The sequence below is a fragment of the Mastomys coucha genome, unplaced genomic scaffold, assembly GCF_008632895.1.
Source record: "Mastomys coucha isolate ucsf_1 unplaced genomic scaffold, UCSF_Mcou_1 pScaffold23, whole genome shotgun sequence".
NCBI classification, from domain to species: domain Eukaryota; kingdom Metazoa; phylum Chordata; class Mammalia; order Rodentia; family Muridae; genus Mastomys; species Mastomys coucha.
The window spans coordinates 39,885,357-39,907,146 of record NW_022196906.1 but is presented as its reverse complement, the minus strand read 5'-3'; the positions used below and the strand labels follow the sequence as shown (position 1 = coordinate 39,907,146).

General features: G+C 48.3%; 2 protein-coding genes across 6 annotated transcripts in view; one reads left to right on the top strand and one right to left on the bottom strand.

Annotated features, from left to right (window-relative positions):
- Positions 1-873: 873 nt before the first annotated feature.
- Positions 874-7,525, top strand: Tagln (transgelin). The gene is made up of 5 exons (XM_031345074.1): positions 874-1,124; positions 5,595-5,786; positions 5,891-6,068; positions 6,557-6,659; positions 6,987-7,525. The coding sequence occupies exons 1-5, from the start codon at positions 966-968 to the stop codon at positions 7,129-7,131; spliced, it is 777 nt and encodes a 258-aa protein (XP_031200934.1). The 5' UTR covers positions 874-965; the 3' UTR covers positions 7,132-7,525.
- A 244-nt stretch (positions 7,526-7,769) lies between these two features.
- Positions 7,770-21,790, bottom strand: part of Pcsk7 (proprotein convertase subtilisin/kexin type 7) — a 22,560-nt gene continuing 8,539 nt past the window's right edge. For 3 of the 5 annotated variants that reach the window (XM_031345068.1, XM_031345069.1, XM_031345070.1), the window contains 10 exons: positions 21,351-21,489; positions 20,498-20,598; positions 17,986-18,153; positions 17,559-17,666; positions 17,015-17,117; positions 11,166-11,322; positions 10,402-10,496; positions 9,543-9,636; positions 9,229-9,346; positions 7,770-8,957 (listed from right to left, as the gene is read on the bottom strand). In XM_031345068.1, coding sequence (XP_031200928.1) covers positions 8,640-8,957; positions 9,229-9,346; positions 9,543-9,636; positions 10,402-10,496; positions 11,166-11,322; positions 17,015-17,117; positions 17,559-17,666; positions 17,986-18,153; positions 20,498-20,598; positions 21,351-21,489 — 1,401 coding nt within the window. In that variant the 3' untranslated portion in view covers positions 7,770-8,639. Of the gene's footprint in view, positions 8,958-9,228; positions 9,347-9,542; positions 9,637-10,108; positions 10,191-10,401; positions 10,497-11,165; positions 11,323-17,014; positions 17,118-17,558; positions 17,667-17,985; positions 18,154-20,497; positions 20,599-21,350; positions 21,490-21,790 lie in introns of those variants that run through there. The other 2 variants (XR_004111753.1, XR_004111754.1) reach the window with 2 other exon arrangements.

Below are 21,790 nucleotides of genomic sequence, written 5' to 3'. Positions count from 1 at the left end.
ATCTCACCTATCCCCTTCCCAAGACCACTGTAGCTAGGTACAAGCAAAATGAGTGAGGACCCTTTCTGGAGTGGTAGAATCTTTCAAGATAAAGACTGTTTTGGCCAGCCAGTGGTGGCACACGCCTTTAATCCCAGTACTTGGGAGGCAGAGGTAAGCAGATTTCTGAGTTCGAGGCCAGCCTGTTCTGCAGAGTGAGTTCCAGGACAGCCAGGGCTACACAGAGAAACCCTGCCTTGAAAAAACAAACAAACAAAAAGGCTGTTTTGAAGAGAGGGGGGGGAGACACTGTTTTCTAGTCCTCTTACTCTAGTGTCTCCAGCCTTGCCAGGCCTTAAACATCCTCCGATTGTCACTGCTCTAGAAAGGGCCAGGGTTGATGTGCTGCTGAACAAGTCACCCTCTAGTGAAGCTGCAACTAGAAGCATACCATACCCGTGGGCAGGAATACCCAGGTTCCGCCACTCACTTGGTGACCTTGGAAAGGCCACTTTGAACCTCAGTTTTCTCAGCTGTCAAACAGGGGTGGTAACTGCTACCTCATAACAAAGCTGAGTGTGAAAGGAAGGCCTTTGCATAGTGCCTGGTGCGCAGCCAGGCTGCAGTCTGGATTAGTTTCCACCAACTGGATTTTAGAGCCTTGCAAGAAAGTAGCTTGTTTGTTCCCTGCAAGTTCCGAAGATGTTCTTTTGTCGGGCCAAACTCTCTAGAACGCCTCTTCTCTTTCTCATTGAAGAGCAGACCCAAGTCGGGGTAGCAAGAAAGGTTTTCAGGGTCCTGCCCATAAAAGGTTTTTCCCGCCGCCCTCGGCACCGCCCCGCCCCAACCCCGCAGCATCTCCAAAGCATGCAGAGAATGTCTCAGACTGCCCCCGACAGACTGCTCCAACTTGGTGTCTTTCCCCAAATATGGAGCCTGTGTGGAGTGAGTGGGGCGGCCTGGGGTAGGGAGCCAAGCAGACTTCCATGGGCAGGGAGGGGCGCCAGCGGGCCGGCAGAGAGGTGACATCACTGCCTCGGCAGCCTTTAAACCCCTCACCCAGCCGGCGGCACCCCAGCCCGTCTGCCCCAGCCCAGGCACCGAAGCTACTCTTCTTCCAGCCCACAAACGACCGACCAAGCCTTGTAAGTGTGAGCAACGGGAGCAGTAGGGGTGTGTGTCATCAGGCAGGGCTGGGGGCTCCCCTTGTCTCCTCTAGCTTGCTGGGTAGAATTAGGTCCCTAGAGACCATTCTCTGTGTTAGACAGTCAAAAAGTCCGTGTTAAAATGCCTAGGATGATTTGACTGGGGCAAAAGAATCAATGGGGGAAGTTACTAGGAAGAGAGAGGGCTCCATTTCAGCCACTGTCCTACCTATGGGCTGTGTGTTAGGCCCAAAGAGGTACCAAATGTGGCCAAGGGACTAACTCAATCTCAGGATCTCCAAGAAAGTGAGGGGCTAAGTTCTGGAAAGCAGGGACCCACTGATGGTCCCCAGGGCTTATACAACCTAGGGGAGGGAGCCAGGAGGTAGCGCCCCCCACCACCCCCCACTCCCCCACCCCCGACAGTGGAGGACTAAAGATCTTATTCATTTGTTGCACTAGGGATCTCAAACCCCAGGGTACTATGGATGGTAGGCATGTACTCTATCTACCACAGAAGTTTAATGCTTCAGAAGAACCTGGGATAGGGCCTGCTTTTTCATGGCAGCTTGGTCCAGTCTGAAAGTAGGAGGTCAACCCATGGTAGGCAGATAGGTGACAGGTGGAGGAACTTTGGAACTGGGATGGAGCAGCCCTGGGACTCCTGTCTTTTCCAAAGGGTCTTGGTGGTTCCCCTTGGGATAGCTAAAGGATGTCAGAGGAATGTTGCCACATTTATTTCTTTTGGGCCCCTGGAATTTAGGTGTGCCCTCTCCAGGATGGAGACATGCTTACCCTTACTTCTGTTTTTGTGGCCTGGGGTACCACAGGCAGGCATACCCTGGTTCTGCTTGTTCTCCATGGTGCCTGCTAGGTAGAATCCCTTTTCCACAGCCTACCCTCTCCACTCCCTGACTGGAGGGCTGGATGGACACAGGCATCCAAGCTGCGCATCATGCAGGTGTTCTGTATTGGAGCTTCTGTCTAGAAAGACCCTGGTGGGCTGCCAAACCACCTTCATATCCCTCTCCTCTCCCCGCTGCCTCTAAGATGAGAACTTGATTTTTTTTCCTTGGTGATTTTTTTGTTTTGTTTTGTTTTTATTTTTTAGTTAGTAATACATTTCATCATGGCATTTGGACACATTTATATTTTATTCTGATTTGCTCTCCTGTCCTCTCCCGGCCTCTTCTCAAAGAGACTTCTCTGGACTTTCTATTTCATACTTCCCACCTGGAAAGACAGGAAAGAAGGGTGATGCTGGGTGGAGTTGTGAGGGGCTGAGAACATGCCTTGACCCAGACCTAACAGATGTCAGGGCTGCAATATGTGCTCTTGTGGCCATGGCTTGTTCTTGGTCCTGCAGTTGATACTGTCTGTTCAGAACTCCCTGGAGACTGAAAAGTGCCATGTGAGGACACTCTTCTATCTTTTCCTCTAGTGGCCAGATGAGGAGACAAACATGGTCAGGAAGGGAAGGAAACCGTAAGGTGCTTGAAATTGCCTGGGAGGGGGCAGTGGTAGAGACAGGCTGAGTGGAAGATAGGAGGAAGGGCTCTGCAGTCACCTGGCTCCATTTGCTCTGTGACTTTTGTGCTTCCTTGTTCTAGCAGTTCCTGCTGGGGGCCAGGCCACACAGTGGGGTGTGGGAGGGAATAGCTGTTTACAATTTCCCAACAGAAACCAGGCTTTTGAGTCCTCCAGCGGGAGCTGGGAGAGGGTACTGAGAAAGCCATGTCCATGTCCCCTCTCCTTCACCTCAGGGAGCTGAGATGGCATGCCTCGAAGGCTGTCATTTCCATGAGGTCTTCAGTATTTTCTGTTTCTTTTTCTCTCAAAGTTGGTGTTGTGCTCAGGGAATGCTTTGGAGAAGGTGGTGGGAACTGGAGAAGGGAAGGTCAGTTTTCTGTGTAAAACTCGCTGGTTAAAGCAGCCCCCCATACACACACACACACACACACACACACACACACACACCATCTCAAAGAGCTCTGTTAAGCTCATGTGTGCTGTAGTTCACAGACTGCATCTTCCTGGCTTTCTGAGTAGACTGCTGGCCCCACTTCACAAGCAGAGAGCTCATAACTGAAAAGGGTTGACAGCACAGGGGAAGGGACAACAAGATGTTCAGAGTCTGACCGCTGGCCTGGGACCAAAGCCATGTGGTAATGTTTGTTCCACTTCCTACCACCTCCACAGCTGCAACATGGAGAAGGTCCCAGCTTTCATGGAAAGGAGATAGGGGAGCCTGCCAACTGCTCCATGCTCACACAATTTTTCTCCCGACCTATGACCTCTCAGAAGCAGGGGTTGGTTTGTAAAGCTCTTCAGATAGCTCAACAGAGGGCATCCCACTCAGGGTATCCTTGCTGACTGGGTTTGGCCCCACCCTTGACTGTATCTACCCGGGGACCTACCTGCCTGCTGTGTTCCTGCAGCCTTCCTCCTCTGTGTCTGGGTCCCCAGAGAGCTGCTGGGCACAGGCCTTTGAGGCAACAGCTGTCATCCAGGCCAGGCTTCCCATGCTCTGGCTGGCAGATTCTCAGCCCTGGGACATCCCTGGAGGACTCTGATTGCATGGTTCCTCTCACTGCTGTAACAGTCAGAGCTGGCTGACACGGGCATGATAGAGCTCTTCCATCTGGGTCTCCCTGAGAATGCAGTTGCTTTCTGAGAACCCTGGTGGCTTTATCAGGTCTTTTCGTCAGCTGCACTTTGGGGGATGAACTTTGCTCTTCCAGCTTTTGGGTCAGAGGGTAAAGATTTGGTGGCAACTGGTAGCTAGACAAAGATATCTGCTGGCTAAATTTGGGGAACAACATGGCTTCTGGAAGACCTCGCTAGTGCTTTTCTGGCTAGTCTTGGCAAAGAAAGAATGCTCTGGGGGCTGGTGAGATGGCTCAGTGGGTAAGAGCACTGACTGCTCTTCCAAAGGTCCTGAGTTCAAATCCCAGCAACCACATGGTGGCTCACAACCATCGTAATGAAATCTGACACTCTTCTGGTGTGTCAGAAGACAGCTACAGTGTACTTAGATATAATAATAAAATAAATCTTTAAAAAAAAAAAAAGAATGCTCTGATAGCCAGCCCAGGTGATGTAGGGCTTCCTGTTCAAGGCCTTCCTATATAAATTAGTGAGACATTGCCTCAAAACTATGAAACAATCCAGACTTTGGTGAAGCATACCTTAAATCCCAGTACTCAGGAGGCAGAGGCAGGCAGATCTCACATCTGTGAGTTGGAGGCCATCCTGGTCTACTGGAGAGGTCTACAACAGCCAAGGCCACACAGTTTTCCCTTTCTGGAGAGAAAACTCAACAAAAACACACAAACTATAAAACAAAGAAGAAGGCTGAGGACAAAGCTTGGCAATGAATACTTCCCTCTTTGTGTGAAGTCTGGGTTCCACCAGCACTGCAGAAAGAAGAAAGCAATAAGGAGAGAGAGAGGGCTGGCCCTAGGCCAGGAGTTGTCAAAATAGTCCACAGGCCAAATGCAACCTGATTTTTTTTTTTCTAGACTGGGTTTCTCTGTATAGCTCTGGCTGTCCTGGAACTCATTCTGTAGACCAGGCTGGCCTCAAACTCAGAAATCCACCTGCCTCTGCCTCCCACGTGCTGGGATTAAAGGTGTGCACCACCACCGCCCAGCTTGTTTTTTTTTTTTTAAAGATTTATTTTTATTTATTTTATGTGTATGAGTACACTGTAGCTGTACAGATGGCCATGAGCTATCATGTGTGTGGCTGCTGGGAATTGAACTCTGGACCTCTGCTGGCCCCACTCGCTCCAGCCCCGCTTGCTCGCTCTGGCGTAATTCACTGTAGCTGTTTTTAGATGCACCAGAAGAGGGCGTCAGATCTCATTATGGGTGGTTGCAAACCACCATGTGGTTGCTGGGATCTGAACTCAGGACCTTTGGAAGAGCAGTAAGTGCTCTTACCTGCTGAGCCATCTCGCCAGCTCCCCCCCTCCCTTTATTTGAGACAGGGTTTTTCTGTGTAGCCCTGGCTATCCTGGAACTCACTCTGCAGACCAAGCTGACCTCGAACTCAGAAATCCACCTGCCTCTGCCTCCGAAGCGTTGGGATTAAAGGTGTGCGCCACCACTGCCTGACTCTGATGTCTGTTTTTATAAACAAAATTTTATTGGCACACATTGGTTACATAACAGCTAGGCTATTTTCACACAATAGAGGCCATATGTTCTGCAAAGTCTAAAATATTTACTCTGGTCTTTTACACAAGAAGTTGACAGACTCTTGCTCTAGACTGACAGATATCTAAGACCTTGTTTCTTGAGGTTCAAGTTCAGAGGGGTCTCTGCAGCAAGTGGATAAAGCTGGTCTGGGTCATGCTATGGTGTCTAGAGTAAGTGAGAACACCACAGAGTGAAAGGCCTGTTTAGTACAAATGAAGTAAAGCAATTCCCTGGCTCTTTGTTCTTTTCTCTACACTGTCTGCTTTAGCTCTGCCTCAACATGGCCAACAAGGGTCCATCCTATGGCATGAGCCGTGAAGTGCAGTCCAAAATTGAGAAGAAGTATGACGAGGAGCTGGAGGAGCGACTAGTGGAGTGGATTGTAATCCAGTGTGGCCCCGATGTAGGCCGCCCAGATCGTGGGCGCCTGGGCTTCCAGGTGTGGCTGAAGAATGGCGTGGTGAGTAACCTCTGCAAAGGGGGTCTAGGGATGTGTATGCCACCCTACAAACTGTGAGACAGACTCCCTGAGCTGAGCGTTCAGCTGTGTTCTGTACCTGGCAGATTCTGAGCAAGTTGGTGAACAGCTTGTATCCTGAGGGATCCAAGCCAGTGAAGGTGCCTGAGAACCCGCCTTCCATGGTCTTCAAGCAGATGGAACAGGTGGCTCAATTCCTGAAGGCAGCTGAGGATTATGGAGTCACCAAGACTGACATGTTCCAGACTGTTGACCTCTTTGAAGGTACAGAGAAAAAAGGGCTGGAGCCAGTGGAGAGCAAGATTATCAGGCAAGGGGAGGGAATATCAAAATCCATGACCAGCTCTGTTGATGTGTGCATAGCAGGAATAGGATATGCTGAGAGCACGTAACGGGGACCAGCTTGGTGGTACAGTATTTCCCTTCTGTGTACAAGGGCCTGTGTTGGATCCTAGAATATAAAATATATACCACACCATACTCACTAGGGTTTAGAGACAGGGTTCTCTGTATAGCCCTGGCTGTCCCGGAACTCACTCTGTAGACCAGGCTGATCCCGAACTCAGAAATCCGCCTGCCTCTGCCTCCCAAGTGCTGGGATTAAAGGCATGTGTCACCACTGCCCGGCTAGAATAGGGTCTCTTGAACCCTCCTGATTTGGTGCCACTTGCTCTTGGTTTGACCATTTTTGAGTCTGGGCAGGTATTGCCTATATGGTCCTGAAATTGGTTTCCTGGCCACTCTTCTCACAGGCAAGGATATGGCAGCAGTGCAGAGGACTCTAATGGCTTTGGGCAGTTTGGCTGTGACCAAGAACGATGGACACTACCGTGGAGATCCCAACTGGTTTATGAAGTATGTGGCCACTGGGTCTCTTTGTGTGGTTGGGATGGCTTGGGCTGGTCAGTTGTGGTAAAGATCAGATGTAGCAGAGCCAGGAATGTTCCAGGTAAGGGTGTTGGACTGGGGGGGAAATGAGGTCTTACTTTTAAATTCTTTTTACTAGCATGTGCTCCATCAGGCTCCCTAACTCTTGGAGCCAGACAAACTCAGGGGAAAAAAAAGAAAAGACAAACAGGAAAGGAAGGGAGCTGAACATGGGAGCAACAGGGATCAGGAAACATGGATCAGTTGGGGAACACGAAGTTCTAGCAAGCCTTACCCTGGTTCCTTTTCTTCTAGGAAAGCCCAGGAGCATAAGAGGGAGTTCACAGAGAGCCAACTGCAGGAGGGGAAGCACGTCATTGGCCTTCAAATGGGCAGCAACAGAGGGGCCTCACAGGCTGGCATGACAGGCTACGGGCGACCCCGGCAGATCATCAGTTAGAAAGGGAAGGCCAGCCCTGAGCTGCAGCATCCTGCTTAGCCTGCCTCACCCACGCCTATGTAGGTTCTTAGCCCTGACAGCTTTGAGGTGTTACTGGGCAAAGATGACTACACATGGGAAGCCCCCACCTATCCCCAGCCTCAGCCCAGCTTCTTACCCCAGAGCCACCACTGCCCTGGCCCCTGTTCCCAGCTGTATCCCGACCTCTACTGTTTCTCCCATCCTGGAGTAAGCAGGGAGAAGTGGGCTGGGGTAGCCTGGCTATAGGCTAACCCACTGTCCTTGGTAGCAAATGTCCTTTGAAGGAGACCCAGCCCAGCCTCTACATCTTTTCCTGGAATATTTTTTGGGTTGAAATTTAAAAAGGAAAAAAATATATAGATATATATGTATACATATCTCTCCATCTTTTCTCAGGCCTGGTGGCAATTTGATTTGTCACTCCTTTTAGCATTCCAGGAACCCTGAGGGTGGGAGCATGCGGGGCTCACGTGTTCCTGGCCACTGTCTTCTGGATGACTTCTCAGGCCCCACAGGCTCAGAGCTTCAGAGGAAGCAGGCTATGGGGAAGAAGAGTGACCTGCCATCTGCACAGCTCTGGGTTGGCAGAGGAGAGAATGCTGGGAGTGATGGAATTGTTTGGATTTTTATACTTCTACCTTTTATTTTGGAAAGCTGTGCAGAAAAAAATTCAACAAAATGTTGCTTTGAAAAGTAAAAATCAAATCTTAAGCATTAAAAAATTCATATTAACAATTAGCTCAGAAGATGGGAAGAGAAGAAGGCCAAGAATGGAGGAAAAGTCAGACAGACAGCTGGCCTTTGGAATGAAGGCCATTTCCCTGAGCACGTTGCAGAGGAAGACAGGGTGGTCAGAGGCAGTGGCTCCCAGGCTCTTTGAAAACTGTGTCTTAGCTCTCTGAAGGCTAGCTGACCAACTTCCCCAGTGAGGCAGCAAGGGCACTAGGAATCCTGTGCCTCCCAGTCCTCCTGGGAATATGTCACCACTCCTTCAGCAGCAAGGGCGAATGTGAGGATGTGGGCAGGTTTAAGTTGGCTTCAGAACAGGTGCACAGAAAAGGGTAATGAAGGCAGCTGCTTTCAGGGTAGGCATGCCCAGGCTCTTGCCAGCCTCTCTCTGAGCCCTCAGCACAGTGGTGCTTCTGTTGAGAGCCTTCCTAGGAATACAGGGACCTGCTGCATAACTCATGAATGAGTGGAGGTCCTGATGGCCTAGGACACTGACTAGCTCCAGAGAGATGAAATCAAGGGCTGCCTGATCTCGGTGCCAATCCTTTGTCAAAGGCTCTCAGCCAAGCTCAGCTAGAGAAGCCATGATCACCAATCCTCTACCACTGCACTTAATTGAGGAGGCTGAGAATGCTTCAGAGGCCTGGGGTCCCAGATGTCACTATCAGGACCATTCTCTCCTGAGCATCCATGACTGAAAACCCCATATCCAAGTTTAGGAAGAGCCTGTTGAACATGGAGGAAGCTGGGCTCTGGGGTCAGCAGATCTGTCCACTTTCCCTCTGCAGCAGGTCTGGGGGTTGGTGTGGAGGACAATCCAGCTCTGGGGCCAGGAAGCTAGATGTGGTTGTGTAGTTCCCATGCTCTGAATCTGCTCCATCCAGGTCCCTGCTGCTGCAAAGTGGCATTGATTCTAGTGCTGTCCCCACATCCTTGGAGTTTTGCCTTCGTGGGGGCCAGGGGCAGCATCCCTTCCTGCAGCCATGGGTGGAAGCCTTGTTCCTCTGGCTCAGGCACACTTCTAACATGTAGTAAATGGTCCAGAAGACACTGAAGCAGCCCACCAGCACAAGGGTCTGGAAAATCAAGCACTGATGGGTTAGTGACAGGTCTAGCCCAGAATCATGAGCCCAGGCAGTCTCTCTTTTCTGGGACCATGTTTCCCAACCCAACTACTGCCCTAACTTTCCTTATATACAGGAACTTTCCTCTAGGAGGATGCTAACAATGATGCTAGGGACTCATGTCCTCCAAATCTCTCATTTCCCACCTCATCTTGATTAATACCAAGGAACCAACCCCCCAGGACAGTCCTGTCAGCTATGGCTGGAGTTTTGGTCTCTGTACCTTGAGTGTGTTCGGGGTAATGGTGTAACCATCCTCCTCAGGAATTTTCAGTCCAGGTGGACAAGGCAGTGTGAAGCCATCATGTAGGTATTTTCCACTCATAGCACTTTCTAAGAGACTACAGGATGAAAGGAGACAAGGATACACTACTAACATGGTACTTACACCATCTGCCCCGACCTGTAGCTAAAGAGAGGGAGTCCCAAGAAGGAATGGCTTCCCAGCCCATGACTCTGTCCTCTAAGCTTGAAGCACAGTTGGCATTCAGGAGGCTGGGCTTCCCCACTACTCTTCCCTCTGATTGATGTACCCACCTTTGTCTGTCCTTGATGTCTACTGGACTCCACATGGAGCCATACAGGGTCAGCTGCCACTGCTGAAGGATGCCCACCTGGAGTGGCTCATCTCCTAGGGCAGTAAGTGGGTAGACAGGAGCTGTGTACTGTTGGCCATGCATAACAACAGAGCCTGGCCCACCCAGCCACCCAAGGGGATTCAGACCACATGGTCTCCGACTGTCCCATAGACCCCAAGGGTTCTGCAGAAGTACCTCACAGGGCATCCTAGGGACAGAACAGAAAAGTTGAAGGGCAATGGAAAGCAGTGTTTTGCCTCTGCCTCCCATACTCTGGGGGTTCACCTGGACTTTTCCATCAGAGGAAAACACGTCCTTCTATCAAAACAAAAGCTCTTGCAAAGCTTCCAGTCAAGCAAATACTGACTGGGCTCCATGTCCAGACTCCCCGTGTTGACACTGCAGCTATTGAATATTCTTGCTATCGTGACCCTCACTGTTACCAGGATCCGAAACAACTCACTTCAAGCTAAGGACCTCGTTTTTTCTATAAAGCAAAATGGTGAAAATTTGTCCTGCCCTTACCTGCCTATCAGGACTGGCCGAAGGATGGTTATATGTGAAAGGGCTTGAAATGTGGTTTCAACAAGGAATTTTTGTTGCTATCCTGAGGAAAAATGGATCAGTCACTTCTCCAAGGATTATAGAGGCAGTATAAATGAGCAGTTTTATGGACAATGCCTACTTTTAGGAGAGGACATACTTATTGGCATGTATCATCTTCACCAACAGCAACCCTACCTATTCCCCATGGAACACTTCCTGTGGGTAGTGTGAGACTCAAGGGGGACAAAGCAGTGTAAGATAGGAGGGCTCACCTACATCCCTGATGACCAGTCTGTAGATGCCTCTTGCTCTTTCCCCCCAGCACCGAACAGTGGAAAAGGTCCAGTCATTGAAGCCATTAGGATCCCTGGGAAAGAGCAAAGAAAGAGCACATGGATGGCCTAGCACAGACAGCTGAAACTTGTCCCAGAAACAGGAAAGGCACCATAGGAACTTGGGACAATGCCATGCTGTTCCTGGGATCTTGGGGTATGAGGAAGTTTTGTCCTTGTGTAAAGAAAGGCCAATGGTGAAAGCACAGGGCTGGAAATCCTATGGATCTGTTTCTTTTCTCTCTCTTTTAGACAGGTCAAACCATATGGCTTGACTGGTCTTGAACTTTTTTCCTCTTCCACATAAGCAACTCAAGTACTGGGGTTACAGTATGTGCTGCTTTTTTTTCTGCATTGAGCCCAGCATGCTGAACAAGTGTCTACAATTGAGCTTATAACTTAGGCTGTTGGCTTTTGATACTGGGTCTTGCTAGATAGCCCAGGCTGGTGTCAAACTCACAATCTTCTAATCTTATCAGCCTCCCCAGTACGGGAACTATAGCTACCACAGTACTACATTTAGTTTTCCACAGGATTAGGAAAAATGCATGCAGAGTATAAGGGTAAGGATGTTATAGACTCTTGAATAAAGCATGGCCAATGGCTTCCAGCTGTGAAAGACAACAGTGGAACAGCTTGAGTACCTGCCTGAGAAGGCCCCTATTATGAAGAGAGGTTGGGAGGTCAAGAGCAGGTGTACATACGAGTCCAAGCTGCGGGGCGCGCCAATCAAAGACATCATGCCGCTGGGACAAAACAGTTTCAGTTCTAAGCTGCCACGTCGTGGGTGAGTGATGGAGACTGTCACTGCCACATGTTCCAAGGTCTTCAGCCCCGACATCTCCAGGTCCGTCCTGCTGACTATAGGAAGTCAGGCTAGGTAGCTTGGAAACTAGCCCATAAACATGCCCTCATTTCATCCTGATATTTACAAAGGTACATGTGTTCCAAAGCCACATACAACCTCGGTAATACAATGTACTCTAGCAAATGGAATGCAGTGCTGTAGTCAGTTCCCACCTAGATCAGGGTCTAGCTAGGGAGACAATAAACCCAAGATAGAACTCCATTCATTCACTCAAACCCATCCACCGTGCAACTCCCACATCTCAGGCACTGTACAAGATGAAGAGAATACAAAGAGAAGTGTGCATAGTCCTTGGCTTTACTAGCAAACACAAAATGATACTCGATATGGGGCATATCAGATGAGTTGAAGCCCACAGCACTGAGATGTGCTGGGTACAGCACAGACTAGCAGATGGCATTCTAGAAGGGGGAGGGCACTAAAAAGATAGAGGTAAACAGGCAATTTCCATGGATGAGACACAATACAATAGTAATTTATAAAGCTGAAAAAGCTGATCTCAGAAGGATTTATACTACATAATTATACTTCCCAGGCATCAGGGATGTGAAAGGGGCTCATGTGGCCATAAACAGGTCCTATGATAGCAATTTCAGGTCCTGACTGTGGTAGTGGTTACACAAGTATACACATCACAGAGCCACACACACACATACACATACAGATGCAAAACCAGTGAAACTGATCATGTTCTATGGATTGTGCCAACACCAGGTACTTGGCTTTGATACTGTATTATAATTAAATGACACTAACAATAAGGAAGGGGTACATGAGATTTCCTTGATCATTTTGCACATTTCTACAAATCTACAAATATTTCTGAATAAAAGTGTCAAGGGGGAAACTAACAAACTAGGAGACTCAACTAGGAACCAAGAAATTAGATTGCACTGACATATAATTCTTTTCTTTTTTTTTCTTTTTCTTTTTTCGGTTTTTCAAGACAGGGTTTCTCTGTGTAGCCCTGGTTGTCCTGGAACTCACTCTGTAAACCAGGCTGGCCTCAATCTCAGAAATCTGCTTGCCTCTGCCTCCCAAGTGCTGGGATTAAAGGTATGTGTCACCACTGCCTGGCCATACAATTATTCTTCTTAAAGTATGTTTTCTTGCACTAATTTTTTCAACTCATAAGACAAAGTTTAGCAACATCTTTTAAAAAATAATTTGTTGTTATTTAATGTATAATGGTGTTTCGACTACACATATATGTCTATGTAAGGGTGCTGCCACAGTAGATCTGGACAGTTGTGAGCTGCTATGTGGGTGCTGAGAATTGAACCTGGGTCCTCCTCTGAAAGAACATCCAGTGCTCTTAACCACTGAGCCATCTCTCCAGGCCAACATCTTTTTTTTTTCCCCGAAGATTTAATTTTGGGGCTGGAGAGATGGCTCAGTGGTTAAGAGCACTGTCTGCTTTTCCAGAGGTCCTGAGTTCAGTTCCCAGCAACCACATGGGTGGCTCACAATCATAAGTGATGGGATCCAATGTCCTCATCTGGTATGTCTGAAGACAGCTACAGTGTACCATATACATAAAACAAATAAACTCTTTAAAATAAAAGATTTAATTTTTATATCTATGTGTACTGTATCTGCATGTACACCTCCATGCCAGAAGAGGGCATTAGATCCCATTGCAGATGGTTGCTAGCCACCACGTGGTTACTGGGAATTAAACTCAGAACCTCTGGAAGAGCAGCCAGCACCCTTAACTGCTGAGCCATCTCTGCAGCCCAAAGAGTGACATCTTAATTTTACAGATAAGGAAGATAGAGAGATGCTGAGAGATATGGGAAAGGGAAACTAAGATAACAAAGATTTTCTTTTTTTCTTTTTTTTTTTTTTTCAGAGACAGGGTTTCTCTGTGTAGTCCTGGCTGTCCTGGAACTCACTCTGTAGACCAGGCTGGCCTTGAACTCAGAAATCCACCTGCCTCTGCCTCCCAAGTGCTGGGATTAAAGGCGTGCACCACCACTGCCCAGGTCTTTTTTTGTTTTTTGAGACAGGGTTTCCCTCTGTAGGCCCCTGGCTGTCCTGGAACTCAGATCCATTTGCTTTCCACTTGCTTCTGCCTCCTGAGTGCTGGCGGGTGCTACCACCACCAGGCTAAATCTTTTTTTTTTTTTAATTTATTTTTTTATTTATTTTATATGTATGGGTAGACTGTAGCTGTACAGATGGCCGTGAGCTATCATGTGTGTGGCTGCTGGGAATTGAACTCAGGACCTCTGCTGCACTGCTCGCTCCTGCCCTGCTTGTTCCTGCGTAATTCACTGTAGCTGTCTTCAGATGCACCAGAAGAGGGCGTCTCATTACCGGTAGTTGTGAGCCACCATGTGGTTGCTGGGATCTGAACTCAGGACCTCCAGAAGAGCAGTCAGTGCTCTTACCCACTGAGCCAGCCCCCCAGGCTAAATCTTTAAAAAAAAAAAACCAAAAAACGTAACACGTCGGGCAGTGGTGGCGCATGCCTTTAATCCTAGCACTTGAGAGGCAGAGAGAAGCAGGCGGATTTCTGAGTTGGGGGCCAGTCTGGTCTACAGAGTTCTAGGACAGCCAGGGCTATACAGAGAAACCCTGTCTCGAAAAATCAAAACCAAACCAAACCAAACCAAAACAAAAAGAGATTTAAGAGGAGGAATCGTGTACATAAGAGGGAGCTGAAATCAAACACAGCAGCTCTGATGAGAGAGGAAACAGGATGGGGTGGTGGGGGAGGACAACAAGCCATGGAATACAGCTCAAAAGACACTCATGAGTTTCAAGTCCATAAAGAAAGCAGGAACCGTGGGCATGGAGGGAGGCCAGAGAGGAGAATGGAGCACAGGGAACCCCAGGCAGCAGAGTAAGACAGGGACTAATCCATCTCTAGGATCAGTGCAGCAAGAAGGTTCAGAAGGATCATTTGTCCTTGGATGGGACCAAAAAAAGGCACCATGAGTGTGTTGGGAATTCAGTTTAGTAGTAGAGTACTTGCTAGCATGAATAAGAACCTGGGTTCAATTACTATTAAGAAAGCGAGGTGGGGGGAGGCGGGAGGAAGGAAGGGAAGGAGACACAAACAGTCTTGAAGGAGGTAGGGACTTCAGCTAGAAAAGAAGGAGAAACAATGGTGGCCTGAAGTTAGGGAGGAATGGCAGAAAGGAGAGCAGGACTTCATGTGGCAGAGGACTAGCTGGCATACTTGGACTGCACACAAAGCACGGGTGCAAGGAGTATTCTGGAATCTTACAGACTCTCCAGTGAAGAAAGTTCCCGGCAAAGTCCACTCTCTTTCCACCCGATAGGGATTTCAGACCTAGTGTGAGCTTCTTCCTCCTCACTGACTTCCAGTGGGAAAAAATGCAAGCCTGTTTTGCTCTTGAGTTACTCTGCTCAACATGCTTGGTCAAAATAAAAATTCATTATGACTGAATGCAATTGGGAGGTAGAGGCAAGAGGACTTGAGTTCGAGGCCAGCCTATCTACAGGGGAAGCTCCAGGACAGCCAGGCAGCCAGGGCTACACAGAGAAACCTGTCTCAAAAAAGAAAAAAAAAGGTTCACTTCCTTGGTCACACTAGCTACCAATGAAATGTTTGACAGACTCAATAGCTGTACACATGTGTACACATCTCCATTACAGCTAAACGTCCTGGTTAACAATGCTCTGGATCCTTTAAGGTTATTTCATCTCTTCTGTTACTGTCTGGATACTCAGTTCCTTCTGTCTGCCTTCTTTCTCTCTTTTTAAAAACAGAGCCTCCCTCTGCAGTCCTGGCTGGCCTGGAACTCACCACATAAACCAAGATGAACTTGCAGTAATCCTCCTGTCCTCTGATGCCTGAGTGCTAAGACTACAGGCAGCTGTCATCATGCTCAGATTTCTCTCATCAAGCTCTTAAAGTTTGTTACTACCTGCAACCTACAGTCAGCCTGATCTTGCCTAAAGACTATGACTGGCTCTAGGGGATAGGGTCTGGACTATCTGTGCTGTAAGGTCTACAATGTGTCTAGATCAATTGTGGCTGTCTGAGATGAGGTGTCCGGACCATCTAGGACTGATTGTAGGGGATGGGACATTTAGACTGTCTGGGGCTATGTTCCTCAGTTCTATATCATGTGAATTTCACTCCTTTGATCACCAAGCCAGCCTTTCAAGCTCTTTCTTTCTGTTTTGTTTTATCTATTGAGGGCTGAATGAACTAAGGGCAAGAAATCTCTTTCCTTCTGAAGTGGATGACCTGCTTACCACTCAGGGTAAGGACTCCACCAGCCAGACTCTTGGATCTTTACCTCTCACCCCTGCATCCTGCTCTCTTCTCTTCAATGCTTTCTAGTGACCAACAGGCAATTGCCAGCTGCCCAATACCTACAGAAGATGTCAGACTTTTAAGGGGCTGCATTCCCTGGATAATGGAAAGCAGAGGATAACAAAGCTGGGGAGGTCTGACCCTGAGAAGTTCACTTGTTCATCTGACAGAAGTGAGAGGAAACAGCCCTGAATAGAAGTAAAGGTTAAAAGGCCCACAATCCCCAAGACAGTGTGTAAAGGCCAGGGGCTTCCCAGAACCACATTCCTGGGTATGTTTTCTGCCAGTCCTATGACAGCATACTTTCATGGAAAATGTGTTCCTTAGGCCTCCTCTCATTCCATGCACAGGGAAACTGACAGGAATGGAATATGCTTAGGAAGAGAAGTGTCCATGAAGAAAGGCTGCCCTATCCTCCCACCCAAGGTTCCTCCTTTGATCATTCTTCTAGACACCATGTCTCTGGTCTGAGCACTTTCAAAGGGCACAGGAAAAATAAGTACAGAGTTCTGATATCAGCACAGAGCATATACACCTCAGTATTCACAAAGTAGCAAATAACTCTGGTTGCCAAATTTTCTCAAGGGTAAAAAATTGGCCCATGGGACTAAGGGTAGGAATAACTGAGAAATGTGCATATAGAGAAACTGCAGTACAGCTTAGTGGTAGAGTATGTGTGCTTAGGATGTATGAGGCACCGAGTTCTTTCACAAGCACCAAAACAATAAAACAATGCAGGCAGTGGGTCACTGCACAAAACATCTGGATACAGCTTCCCATCTCTCTTGGAAGGATTTCCACCTCTATGATTAACATATACCACACCCCTTGCATCAAAAGATGCCCTGCACTCCTTCATAGACAGACCTTGTGATGGCAAGTAGAGAGAAAGCAGCAACAACACAGTAGCAACTGTAGCCCAGAGGACCTGTACTTGTGCTTCTGTCCCACCCCTCAGAGATGGCATCTGGCTTTCTCTGGGGGAAATGAAGAACAGAGCCACGCACTCCTCTCCTTCATGCTGGGGCCTCTGGACTGGATAGGGCTGTTTGGCAAGATCTTAGCCTGAAAGTCACAGGAACTTCTTCCAACCCTGCTGAGACTCCCTAAGCCTCACTCCCACTCAGCCCACTGCCTTCCTAGTCCACTGCTCACAGCTCCTTTTTACTATTAGGAACTCAGGAGAAAGGTCTTGTTAAGCAGCCAGAGGCCAGCCAACTCAGAAGCAGCAACATGCCCTAAAATGGTCAAAGAAAACTCCACAGGTTTGGCTACAACTCAGCTACTGAAGGAAGGGGGAGAACTGGGCAGGGAGGATGAGCTTAGTTAGCTTCCCCATCACCCGCCTCCAGCCTTGGACTGTACATTAACCCCTTGTGCTGAAGGCTTACCATTCCATAGCACCTCCAGAGAGTGGGGGGACCGTGGAACAGCCTTATTTTCTTTCAGCATGGGACTGACATAGGAGGCTAAGTAAGGGACAGATGTCCAGATCTGTTCAAAGAAAAGTAGGGAACAGCAATTAACAAACAGAACTTATTATAATCTTACACACACACACCCACACCCACACCCAGACTCAGTAAGCTCTCTAAGGTCTCACCCCTCTAGCTTTTTTGCCATCATACTTTTTTACTTGAGGTTCCTTCTGTACCCCAAATGTTCCTGAGAAGAACAACTTAAGGGCTCAGAGGAAACAGCCATGTAGACCAAGAGAAGGAAACCAGAAACCTGAAAGCCCCAGAGTCCAGTCAAGTTCTCCATAAATTATTCTAACAACTTGGGAACTTCTACTTTCCACTTATAAGATGGCTATCAGCCAGAATAAGGGCTAAAGTTGTCAAGCACCAATAAAATGCCATTCGATGTTTAGGCATTGGTACCTTCCCTCAGTCTCTCTATGCAGGGTGTCCTGCTGGCTAACACCTGGTTCACCTTGGCTGCATTGACAAGTCTCCAAGCGTTGAGCAAGCCGAAACCATGCTGATGGCTGTGGCTGAAGCCAGCCTCATTGGTGAGCCAGTCTGCATGATGATCTTCATACTGAAAGAATAGAAGCCTTGGTGAATCTCTAGCATTGCCTGACTTTCTTCTCCCACTGAGGCTTCTAGGAATGGATTCCCTCAAAAAAGGTAAGGAAAAAAGTCAAAATCCCATGAGTGACTTGCTTCCCTAGAGGGACTTAAGAGGACCAGCTCACAAGTGAGAATGCCTTGCCACAGCTCATCTTGAGGAGTCTGTGAGATTGATGGAGTCCTCATACCCACCCTGAGACATTTGAAAGGTTTTGAGTCTGGAGTCTCCTACAGCCCAGCCATGAAATGGGGTGGGCTGGGCACTTGTTAGCTGGTTGCCATCTCACCTGGGTGGCTGTGAAGACAATGATGTGCTGGACATCCCTCCATGTGAGGCAGGGTCGCACCTGCAGCATGAGAGCTATCATGCCAGCTGCCAGAGGAGCTGCAGCTGAGGTTCCTGTGTGGCCTTCAGTGCAGCCAGTACCCTTCTGAAGGTCCCAGTCAGTGGTCACCTGTAAAGTGCAATAAGGAGTGGGAGAGGTTAGACACTGGAAGAAGGGCGTGAGACAGTCCTGAACAAGTCTTTCAGGTGGCCCTCTCCTCTAACTTTCCTTATGCACAGAGGCCCTGGCACAGAAGGCCCTTACTCCTTCCATCCATCTCTAGATGATGGAAACTGAAGAGTGACCCTGGGGGCACAGCTGTAAGAAAAGGAGACAGCAGATGTGAGGGGATGTGGGTTGATTCTTGCTCCTCTTATTATTTTTTTTTTATCATTTCATTCCTAAACTCTCTACCCTAACTCTCATCTAGCCAGAAGAGTGGCTACAGCTCTACTGAGCTCTGGCTGGAGCTGGGAGAGGAACTCTGGGACCCAGGGTGCATGTTCCCTAAGATTATTACAGCCTTCCCTTGAAGCCTACTGCAGTTTCAGTATCTTCATGGCCTCTCTGCCATGCACTACTTGACCACTGGACAAGCTGCTTTCCTGCTCTGGTTGGTATCTCGGTTGGGTTTCTGTGAGCTCCTCTCTCCTATCCATGTCTCTCAGATGAGACATAAAAACTGGGAGAAGACAATATCTATTTAGCATCAAGGGCATGCCCCATCAACAAAAGTGTATCAAAGAGTTTAGCTGGGCAAGCCCTGTTAAACCTTCTCCCCATCACAAAGCCAATGTACTAGTCTTTTTCTTTTTCTTTAAAACTTCTCTCCTGGGTCAGATACCAGGGTGCCAACTTCTGACAAGAGCTGCCTTCTCCATTGCTTCCCTCACCCCAACCCCTCCCAGCTGTTGCTGCAGCTGCCAAGAGAAGTAATTTTCACCCAGACACTGTGCTCTCCCTAAAGAAAGGGAAAAACACTCCACGTTGTAGTCTCAACCAGAGAGGAAGCCTGATTGGTGCCAGGAACCCGATTGATTTTTTTCCTGTTAAGGAAACAGCCTCACACAGTGATAGTCTAGAGTACAGATGCAAAGTCTGTGAACTTGCCCGTAATGGCAAGAACATCACACAGTGCTAGGAAAATCGAGGGAAGCTCCCTGGGCAAGAAGCCAGATGGTGGGAAGCCTATTCCCCTGGCCCTTATCCTCAGAGACAGCTCCATGCAGCTGCCTGGTCACATAACAGGAGGTTGCCAAGGAAAGGGCATTCCAAAGATGGGAACTTGGCTGAATAAACTCCCTTTACAAATCTGGACAAATTATAGTTCAGATGGAAGGTGGGGTGAGGGTGAGAAACCAAGTTGAGTTGGGAGGGGCAAAGCTAGGCTGCATAGAACAACAGTGACGATTTCACTAGAGCCTTCTTAGGTCCCTTGCAGGGTACAGGATGAGAGGGTCGCAGAATTCTGTCAGGTGGTAAGGAGCAGGCACTTGTTCTTCTAACAGGCGAGTAGCACCCAACATTGCCTGCAAACATTTTGCTTTTCACTTTAGTCTATTCCTTCTCTCTCCTCCCTGGGGTGGGGGTCAACTGGCACAGAGTCTTGGAACATTGTGTTGACCAGAAGTCATTACTGACATAACAAGTTCATTTTGTAAGATGAACTCGACCCTGTGTGTAGAGGAAGCTACTTAATTCCCAGTAACCTCAGGGACAACCCAACTGGCCACTGGCAACTCTGACAAGCATCTGGCTCCTGCCCAGCTCTGGCCAGGAGCATTCCATTCTTATTTGACACTGTTAGTGGCAACAGGGACATGCAGGGTGCTCTGGGACTCTGGTCCAGAGGCTTGACTTCTCTAGGCTGGGCTGGAGCCCAGCAGATGTCCTGACTCCTTCAAGGGTTGTGTGGACTAGAGAGGCTCTCCATTCCCCTGTTGCCTCTCAGGCTTTGGCTTAAATCAGAGATCTAGGGAAGGAGTGAGTCAGTTCCAACTTCCTGTCCTGTGTATCCTCGAGACAAACACTGCCTTTATTCCCAAGGTGAACATGGCAGTCAGTATTTATAAAAGGACTGAACAGCACACAGAAAGTTGTAAAAGCCCAAATTCTACCATAGGTATCCTACAAACAAGTTAAAAAGTTTAAGATCAAAACTACTAATGCAGGAGGATCAGGGGTTCAAGGGAGTGCTCAGCTACATAGTGAACTGAAGGCCAGGCCAGGTTATGACTCTTTCTCACAGGATGAGGTAAGAAGAACTGTTTTACCAGGTATGCTGCATCCCATCTGTAATCTCAACACATGGGAGCCCAGGCAGGAAGATGGCTAGTAAATTCAAGGCCACTTTGAACCATATTAGGTTCCAAGCCCAGCTGGGCTACAGAGTGTGAGTCCTTGTCTTGAACCCCGCTCTCCCCTCCTGCCCCGCACCCAACCACCACATGGGAAGGGTCCCAGAAGTGCTCACAATGCTCCGCAGCATCTTGTCTCCACCACTGAAGGTGACTGCCAGCATGGAGGCACACTCCTCTGCATAAAAAGGCATCCGTCCCTCCTCATCCACAGCTCCTGGCACAGCAAAAGCAACACAGGAGCTCACATAAGAAGTGGATCCTACAGCTAACATCTGATACCAGAGCTGTCTTCATCATGAAGGGATGAGTTCAAAGAATAACCACAGTCCGCATCTGTATGTGGGCAGGTAGCCTCAAATGGCAGAGGGAATTCTTGCCCTATACCACTCTTCTCATAGGCTTCAGGCAAAAGCAGGGCCTTCCCTCTCTGTACTTAGACACTTGTTTTCAATATGTACTACAATCTACTGTGAGTCATACATGTTAGGTATGAGAGCCATGAGGAAAAGGACACATCCTGGAAGGAGAGGAAGGACACAGCATGCAGTGGTCCAGAGGGGTGGGACAGTTCCTTGTGATCTAAGGAGTCAGAAGAATGAGGCTGATGTCAAGAAGCCTATAATCAGGTAGGACATCAAGTAAAGAGATAATAATAAAAAGTGAAATGACAAACTTTATAATTGGGAGTGCAAGACAGAATTCCTCAATTCAGGTTAGAGGGTAGCCAGAGACAGCTTCGAGCCAGTGGCCATGGAAAGGGACCAAATTAGAGCTCAAACTTGTCATGATGGTAGTGAAGACAGGTGGGTGATTTCTAGAAAATGGTTGAACACCCCAGAGAAACCCTGAGTGCTTGCCAGAGCTGGGCTAGTACCAATATTCAGGAGATGATGTGGACTACACATTTAGATAAACAGAATGAATCGAGACACAAAACACACCCGATGATCCCCCCATGCCCATTACCTATGGTAACAGTGTAGATGGAGTTGGCATAGCCATCATAGTTGCAGTTGTCATTGTGCTGGCCCCCATTACCACTGGCAACCACAAAGATACTTCCAAAGCCTTGGCGACCAGCCATCACTCCATGTTGTAAGGCAGCCTGAAGAACAAAAATGTCAGGCTATTAGTCAAGCAGCTAATAGAAAAACCTGTTCCCATTGAACCAGCCATCCTTCTCCTCCTACTTCTAGAAAGAAAAGAACAAGGGAGAGGCCCTGGGCAAGGGGGAGAAAGCTAAGAATTAACAGTGTTTGAGGCTGCAGAGTTGGCTTAGCCATTAAGAACATAACACTGGCTGCTCTTCAGAGGGCCCAGATTCAATTCTAAGAACCCACATGATAGCTCACAACTGTCTGTAACTGCAGTTCCAGGGGATCTGACACCCTCACATAGATATACAT

Excerpts from the sequence above, each read along its gene's own strand:
- Tagln (XM_031345074.1), top strand. The coding sequence starts at position 966 with ATGGGCAGGGAGGGGCGCCAGCGGGCCGGCAGAGAGGTGACATCACTG. Across the intron at positions 1,125-5,594 it reads CAAACGACCGACCAAGCCTT|CTCTGCCTCAACATGGCCAA; the intron begins GTAAGTGTGAGC and ends TGTCTGCTTTAG. Across the intron at positions 6,660-6,986 it reads GATCCCAACTGGTTTATGAA|GAAAGCCCAGGAGCATAAGA; the intron begins GTATGTGGCCAC and ends CTTTTCTTCTAG.